We start from the raw sequence: 8,695 nt of genomic DNA on the forward strand, positions 1-8,695 counted from the left end.
ATCAAGGTAAATAAGCTGAAAAGGGGGAAGGTTTTAGACACAAATTGAAATGTTTTAAACTGCACCAAGCAGCACATTCTCAGCCCATAGCAGGTCAATGTGGTGCAACATGTCCATTCTTTGACACTGGAAGCCTGTTGGAAGGGTCTGTGGTGGACACAATGCACCTAATGCGTCCTTTTGTCTTTTCCCTTGTCTTTGTCTTTACAGGGTCTGGTGTTTAAAACCAGAGGAGGAGGACATGCTGTAGAATTCACTGACATAGAGACCCTGAGACAAGAGGGAAATTTTGGAAATTGGTTCAATCCTCATCAGGGTCTGTGTCACCTCCCACTCTTCCTGAGCTTTTAAAGGTAAACCACGGTGAAATTAAGGGTAAACAGAATATAGCAGATGCCTTTAATAGGCATTTTATCAATGCAGGCTTAGACACTGTTTCAAGTCTCCCTGTAAATACTAAAGGCAGTGTGGCCACCACTTTAAGTTGCCCTCGAAATAGTTTAAATTTTCTCTTGGCCCCCAAAAGCCGAACAGAGCTTAGGTAAATCTTCCTTCTCCTTTCATGCACCACATGCCTGGAACGAGTTACAATATGACATGTTTACCCCCTCTTGACATGTTTAAAAATACTCTAAAATCTGTTTTTACAGAACAATGTCATTGCATGTGAAATGTGCGATTGTCAAGTTTCTTTTTAGCCTTTAATCCTTGTAGTTTGTGTTTGCTTGTTGTGTTTCTGTGTGTATTCTGTGATGTTATTTGTCCCTGTTTGTATTTTTTTTTTTACATTAAACCTTTTATTTTTGCTGTCCATCTTGACCAGGACTCCCTGGCAGAAGAGATATTGTATCTCAATGGGACCTTCCTGGTTAAATAAAGGATAAAAAAAAAAAATAATAAAAAAAATGCACAAGGTAGCTTTCCACAGCCAATTAAAATGTATTTAGCTGCTGCTCAGCTTGATAAGTAGTTCACTGTGTCACCACGTCTTTGTTTCTTTTCTGTGCAGCAGCCACAAGAGAGCAAAAAGGCAGCCACCACCATACGGATGGAGATTTGACTGATGGACTGACTGACTGTGAGATGATATGATGAACATGATGAACAGCAGAGAGCTGGCTAGAGGTAGTTAGCCCATAACTATTGCTCCAAAACTCTGTCCACTTTTCTTTGTGTGAGCATCCACTATTTGAGTACAGTATGTATTTATGCTGCACTTAAGGTGCGTTCACACACCGACCTATTCAAGTTTTTCGCTGGCATCGAGTTTACATTACTAATTGCACTACTAGACAGTGACTTCTGTGTTGCATTACCCCACCTACTGGAGGGTTATTGATTGATTGATTGATTGTTTATATTAAAGCTGCATAATAATCCTTATAATGCCTTAGAGTCAATGGATTAATTCCTTGTATATCCATGAAAATACTGTAAATAATATATACTGTGAATTTTTTGTACTATTGTAAAGACTGTGTTTATTGTTTAATGTGTTGTAATAATAAAATAGGTTATAATTTCAAAGTCTGTGTGTAGTCATTTTTTTTCTCCAAAGGTACATTACAAATAGATCTCCATGTTTTATATTTTCAAAACAGAATAAAACAAAACTGACAAGACAACAGAAAAACATGAACCCCCCACGCCTTTGTGTGTATGTAATGTAATGTTTCATCTGTATTGATTTGCATTGGAAACAGGTGGAATTATCAAAACCCATTTGCAATGTTCCACCTATTTTGAAAAAAAAATGATGTTAGCACTTAGTAATAGACTAAACAATATATATATATATATATATATATATATATAGAATATATAGAATATATATACTGCCGTGCATGATACTGATGAGGCTTTGAGGCTTATTGGTCTCTTGTTTGTTAAAACCAAGTCCATTGGTGCCGTCTAGTGTTCAAAACTGGTAGCACAGGAACACTGCACATTCTGTTCAGTAAGGAGTGAAAGATCTCAATTTACTTTCTCGAGGTTTTGGTTTGGATATTTTCTGGCTTTTTAATCTGTTGCACTGCAAATAGAATAGCATTTTGCATTGCAGTCTCTAATGCAAAATGTTATTCTATGCTGTTCTGGCCTATTCTATTCTGCAGGGGTGCTCAAGACTGGGAAGCCCTGTCTGAGGAACTTTATGTGGGAGGGGTGTTATAGCAATGTGATTTTCAGGGGGGGGGAGGGGTGGTTAAATCACACAGCTCATCTAGGCTGGTTTTTGTAAAGCAGCTGACCACTGTTCCTGAAATGGAACTGCCTCCTGTGATGTCAGTCCCAGCAGAACGTCCAGCACAAGTGATGTCACAAGAGGGTGCTTCTGTAGGAATCAGCTGTTTGGGAACAGCTACTAAAAGTCCAGAGGGAACGTCCAGAGAATTAATCCAGCTGAATGCAGTGGTTCCCAATCTTTTTTGTCTTATGTAGCCCGTAGGAACCCCCTCAATGACCTCCTGGGGGTCCTCCCTGTACTAGTACCCCACTTTGAGAAGCACTGCTGATTAGGGAAACAGTGGATGGATAAATCCAGAAGGAGGCGGTAATGCAACTTAAAGGATGCAAAAACACCATAGAAGAAGAAGAAGTTCTCAGAATTCTTCCGCTGCAATATGATTGGTAGAATGAGCGGATGGGCGGGACCAAGGCAGCAACTAGGAAGTGATCGACTGACAGCCAGGTGACACTGACAGCGCGTGCAGCTGAACTTTTCTTTCACCACCGCACTGCAGACAGTTTGTGGAGGCAGACAGAAATACCCCAAACACCACTGAACCGAGAATGCAGGCTGTACGAAAACGTCAAGGCAACGACTTCCAGACAACACAAAATAGGTTTGTGTGTAATATAAGCTTTTGAGTCAGTGTTCTGTTGTCATATCTATGCTCTGCTCTCGTTTGCATGATGTGACTGACCGTTAGACCAATTGAGCAGTAAGATAGGGGCTAGATCTTTGAGACAGAGCCTGGAGAAGCACCACAAAGACAAAGGCATCAGTACATCTAAAGGTCTTGACGTTGCTCTGTGAAAATCATCTTGACTATGATGTTCTAAACATGATCTTAGGGGTTAAAAAAAAAGTATATGCACACAATTGCGCACACAATTAACACACACATTCCTATACTGTATGTGATTTGCTATGTTTTAGTTTGTTGTTGTTTTTAAAGGAGCATGAGAAATCCAAGCACTGTTTAGTATGTGTATGTGGACAGTGCACACAAGAGAGGGAGATAAAGTACTGGAGACACAGGAGAGACAGCTGGGGCCAGTGGGCACACTGTAAACACACCTAACCACTCAAATATCTGTAAACACAGTGCTTTTCTTCCTTAATATGAGATTAGCAGACTAACGTTTAACATGGCAAGCAAAGGATAGCAGAGGAAAATGTAGGCTATTTAAACGGGAATTGAGTGCACTAGTATGGTGTCCTTTACCACAGTATTCCCCACACAACCACCTATTGTTATTTGCTGCTGTACATGAGGTTGTGTTGCATGACCTGCAGCCACTGTAAACATCTGTTGACAGCCAACCTGTTGCGAAGGAGAAAGTGCCACAGAAGAAAAGGCTACACTTCCATTTGGACCTATGGCTCTGTCTCACGGTGCAAAACTGGATACTGGACTTTGGAAGGCCTATTGTCATGGTAAGGACGACCCACATGTTATTAAAATCTGCACACCATGCCATCTGAATCTAAGGCCATGTTCAGACATATCATCCAGTGAACCAAAATCATCTTCTCACTGATGATGTCATAGGCATTGTGACATCATCAGTGGGAAAGAAATTGAAACAGACAGGCAGATATTCAGGTTAGATATTGCCCACTTGCTCACTTTTATATAAATAAATATAAAGGATTGAATGTGTTGCGCGTCCAAATTGCACAAAAGCAGCGCTCTGCACTCAGTCCACCCCCTCACTTTGAAGTCAATCAGACCAACAGTTGTGGAGAGAACTATGTGAAGGACAGACAGAGAGACAGTCCTGATGATGGATGGTTGGATGGAGATAATGATGTTTAGAATGTTCACTGTGTCACCATGTCTTTGTTTCTGTGAAGGAGAGCACCAGAAGGCAGCTTCACTGTGTCACCATGTCTTTGTTTCTGTGAAGGAGAGCACCAGAAGGCAGCTGCACCAAGGAGGGCAATTATATGGATGGTGATTGGACATCTGTTGAGACAAGGGTGAGAAGATAACATGTCCCATCATTTAGAACCAACACTTCCTTAGTCAAAATTACACTCACTCATTTCTCCTCCACTCTTGATCTGTGTAGACGGCGATACCCTCACCGCTGCACCGGTGGTCCCGCTGGTCCCGCTCTGCTGGTCACGCTGAGAAATGGATGGACCACAAGCCCTCCACCACCCTGGACCTGGATAGAGTTTTGCAGCCCGTTCTCCAGAATTCCATCACGGTATCTGCCCCCATCAGCGAGAAGTCCCTGTCCAAGTGTCAGAAAGTACATGATCACACATCAGGAGGTTGCCTCCTCCGATGGTGAGATCCAGACCCAACTCATCAAGGTAAAATAAGCTGAAAAGGGGAAGGTTTTAGACACAAATTGAAATGTTTTAAACTGCACCAAGCAACACATTCTCAGCCCATAGCAGGTCAATGTGGTGCAACATGTCCATTCTTTGACACTGGAAGCCTGTTGGAAGGGTCTGTGGTGGACACAATGCACCTAATGCATCCTTTTGTCTTTTCCCTTGTATTTGTCTTTACAGGGTCTGGTGTTTAAAACCAGAGGAGGAGGACATGCTGTAGAATTCACTGACATAGAGACCCTGAGACAGGAGGACGCCGCATGCACAAGGTAGCTTTCACACAGCCCAATTAAAATGTATTTAGCTGCTGCTCAGCTTGATAAGTAGAATGATGTTGAGATGGTTCACTGTGTCACCACGTCTTTGTTTCTTTTCTGTGCAGCAGCCACAAGAGAGCAAAAAGGCAGCCACCACCATACGGATGGAGATTTGACTGATGGGGAGCTCAGTCCTCCAGCAGATGGCAGCACCACACTATTACAAACTCCCGCCTATCAAACGGTCCATGCTTGACTGTTATGCTTATTACTGTTATTTACTGACCTCCAAAGCAGGCTGTTTTCAATTCACAGTTCAAACACAAGTATTAGAGGTATTTTATCAAGTGGGCACAGATTCATCCTTTTCTAGTGGCCCTCCTCATTGTGATGGATTTCATTCTATTGGGTTTTTAGAATGGTAACATACACATTTGTCATTTATTTCCAATGTATTCTTTCCACGAGGAGCAGGGTTATTGTAAATATAACATATTGTACACATATCTTAAAGAATATCTTTTATTTGAAATATCATTCATGAAAGGAAATTTGGCAATGGCAGAAAATACAAGGCGAGCTGTAAAGTGCGTTTCTCCCAAATGTATGTGAAACCTAAAGACATAACAAAAGCAACAGGAATGGTATTTTGACTAATAATTTATGCAATACTGTATGATCGATTTTACAGGGTGACCCCAAACTTAGATCCCCCCTAAAAAAAATCCAGATAGAAATATATAATATATCATACAATGTATCACATAATAAAAGTTATTCTTATACATTGACTGATTGTGTTAAGTTCTACTGGAATTGTAGTGAAATTGGACCAGATTTGATGGGAAAGTCTTTATTTTGCAGGACCATGGACCCACTGCTGAATGGAAAATGATAGTTGCAGACAAGCACTTTGAACATATAAATGGATTGAGGATTCTGAGAATAGCGCTTTGTGAAATTACCTCCCCTGTCACTAATTGTACCAGAAGGATCAGACATATAAGTGAAGTTTGAATTTGATATGTTGTGCCTTTGGTTGAAAATACCTTCCGATCCGCATCCCCATTCTCACACTCGTTATTGATTTACTGTCAATCTAACTATTCTGTGTGAAAGTCATGTTGTTATGCTTATGCCCCATGTTTCCATGACGACATGGCTGCTGAAACATGAAACAGCTGATCCTTGGAATATTTGCCATTTCTTCATTCTTTTTTTGTAGCACTTGGGTTTTAACCACTAAATTGAAATGACTGAGATAACTGAAACTGTTATGTATGTAATGTTATGCATCATACTTAATTAGCCATTGTCAACTCATGCAATAATTCCATTTGTTTATTAGTCCCGACTCCTGAATTTTTTGATTACTGTTAAAAACAGCACCTCAGGATTACATTAAAGTGTATTAAGTTGTATTCATAAAATAAAATCTTCATGAGATGAAGATTTTAAATAATGAACTTCTCTATTATATAATCCGTAACATAAATTCCAGTTTCTAGCACATTCATGACATTAACAAGAGTTTTGTGCTCAGTTGTGGCATGGCAGTGAAACCATTGTCAATTTAGTGACATTTAAAAATGTAATTCCTTATAAAACTGCCATTCTAACTGAAAACGATGTATTGGATGACTGACAATATATTAAAGTTACTGAACTATAGGTTCTGTGTGCCGATTGTTATTTAATGCACTTTTGTCTTACCTGCACTTCCCCATCCTTCAATGGACAGCTTCTACCCACAGGCCATCACTCTGATTAACATTTCAAATCTTTCACTTGAACACTTTTGCAAACACTGGAATCACTTGACTTCACTCTGATCACTTTGGACACCTTGCAAGCTTGAACACCCAATGTGGAGTAACCTGCACCTATATATAACCAGTGTTGGGGGTAACTCATTACAAAAGTAACATATTACATGTAATATATTACTTTTAGCAGTAACTCACTAATATAACTTATTACTTATAGGATTTCAGTAATATTATACCAGTTACTTTGTTAAGTAACAAGTTACAAATTGAGTTACATTTGATTAAATCAAAGCACATATTTCAAAAAGATACAATCATTTCCTAATCAAACTGTGTTTTTATGCAAATAACCACTATAGATGACAATAACAAAGGAAAATAATAACATTTAGAATTTTGGACTGTTTACACTGACTTGAAGACAGTTTAAATTATTTTTTGGGATGGTTCCGGGGCGGCAATGTCATTCTGCTGCTGCTCTTATTTTGGTGAAAGTAATGCAAAAGTAGTGTAATAAGTAATGAGTTACTCTACACAGAAAGTAATATTGTAAAGTAACTTTTTACTTTCAAATGAAAGTAACTAGTAATATGTAGTATATTACATTTTGAAAGTAACTTGCCCAACACTGTATATAACACCCCCATCCTGAAATATCTGATGCAAAGCCTCGATATTGAACGGTAAATAACTGCAACACCTGACCTGATTGTCTATACTGTACATGTAGCTTATTTATACACGTAAATAACGGTGCAACACCTGACCTGATTGTCTATACTGTACATGTAGCTTATTTATACACCTAAATAACGGTGCAACACCTGACCTGATTGTCTATACTGTACATGTAGCTTATTTATACACGTAAATAACGGTGCAACACCTGACCGAATTGTTTATACATGTAGCTTATTTAAGCATGTAAATAACTATATTAATACTGCCTATATCAATAACTGCCTATAACTATATATCCATATATACTGTACATATATTCCCTTCATACACACACTTACAATATAGATGCTCTTTCATACACTTATTATTGCATTGTATATAGTAGTTAATGCGAAGGTTTAATTATCCTTTGTGATTCTCATGTTTTAGCCTGAGCCTACTTTTTATTTTGTGAGAGTAGCCTACAGTACACTGAGTGTTAGGTTTGTGTGAGAGTACACAGAGTTAAGCGAACCGGAGCCAATTTCCTTGTATGTGTACATACTTTGCCAATAAAGCCGATTCTGATTCTGAATAAAGCTGATTCCGATTAGTGTTTTCAGTTCCAACAGCTACTGCTCTCCAGTTAGATCGGTTAGCAGCTTAGGACTTTAACTCTCAACGTTTTCACTCAAAAACAATGACAGCGTTACATTGCTGTCAAATAACACAAGTACTAGCTACATGGACACTCACTGGAGGATGCTGACCTAAGGATTGAATCGGTATGAACGGATCACATTATGAAGCTCCAGATGATTTGATGTGATGCGTCAACCAATCCCACACACGTTACACAAACCAATGGCATAATAACGGAGCATAAATTCACGGGCAGCCACCAGCTCTGCCACCACTCCTCCCCCTATAATTAAGCAGCTGGTTGTATCGAGAGTGGCCACTTACAGCGGTCCCTTGAGGAGCCAGCATGGTTGGTTGAGCAGAGCAGCTTACCAACTTATGAGGGGCAGAGTGTGGAGGTCAGCACCGCTCACGATGCACCGAGACACCAACGCAACGATGCGTTACAAATGCAAAGTTATGAATTATTGATGTGGACATCTGACGTCCAGTGTTGAGTACTGTGACTTAGCATACTGTGCAGGAGTGCTCATTCACTTTGATTGGATCAGAGATGCTCACAAGTCATTTTTTGCAAGTCCAAGTCAAGTCTCAAGTCTTTGAGGTAGAGTCCAAGTCAAGTCTCAAGTCTTTGAGCTATCGTCCATGTCAAGTTTCAAGTGTCTTACGGATGAGCGTTCAATCATCTGCTGGATGCCATCTGGTCTGCTTAGAACACTGCATAGCCAAAGCTAAGGAATTCAAAGCATGTACTGCATTACCGTCACTCCTTTATCTATTAGCATACAGTATCA

At 39.7% G+C, this 8,695-nt stretch overlaps 1 protein-coding gene across 1 annotated transcript; it reads left to right on the top strand.

Moving 5' to 3' along the window:
- Positions 1-2,751: 2,751 nt before the first annotated feature.
- LOC310790966 (uncharacterized protein) lies at positions 2,752-5,520 on the top strand. The gene is made up of 6 exons (XM_083652683.1): positions 2,752-2,843; positions 3,521-3,661; positions 4,135-4,207; positions 4,300-4,549; positions 4,754-4,842; positions 4,956-5,520. The coding sequence occupies exons 2-6, from the start codon at positions 3,604-3,606 to the stop codon at positions 5,008-5,010; spliced, it is 525 nt and encodes a 174-aa protein (XP_083508809.1). The 5' UTR covers positions 2,752-2,843; positions 3,521-3,603; the 3' UTR covers positions 5,011-5,520.
- Positions 5,521-8,695: the final 3,175 nt, after the last annotated feature.

Source organism: Poromitra crassiceps, assembly GCF_964638095.1.
Source record: "Poromitra crassiceps genome assembly, chromosome: 16".
NCBI classification, from domain to species: Eukaryota; Metazoa; Chordata; class Actinopteri; order Beryciformes; family Melamphaidae; genus Poromitra; species Poromitra crassiceps.

Excerpts from the sequence above, each read along its gene's own strand:
- LOC310790966 (XM_083652683.1), top strand. The coding sequence starts at position 3,604 with ATGGCTCTGTCTCACGGTGCAAAACTGGATACTGGACTTTGGAAGGCC. Across the intron at positions 3,662-4,134 it reads TTGGAAGGCCTATTGTCATG|GAGAGCACCAGAAGGCAGCT; the intron begins GTAAGGACGACC and ends GTTTCTGTGAAG. Across the intron at positions 4,550-4,753 it reads TCCAGACCCAACTCATCAAG|GGTCTGGTGTTTAAAACCAG; the intron begins GTAAAATAAGCT and ends TTGTCTTTACAG.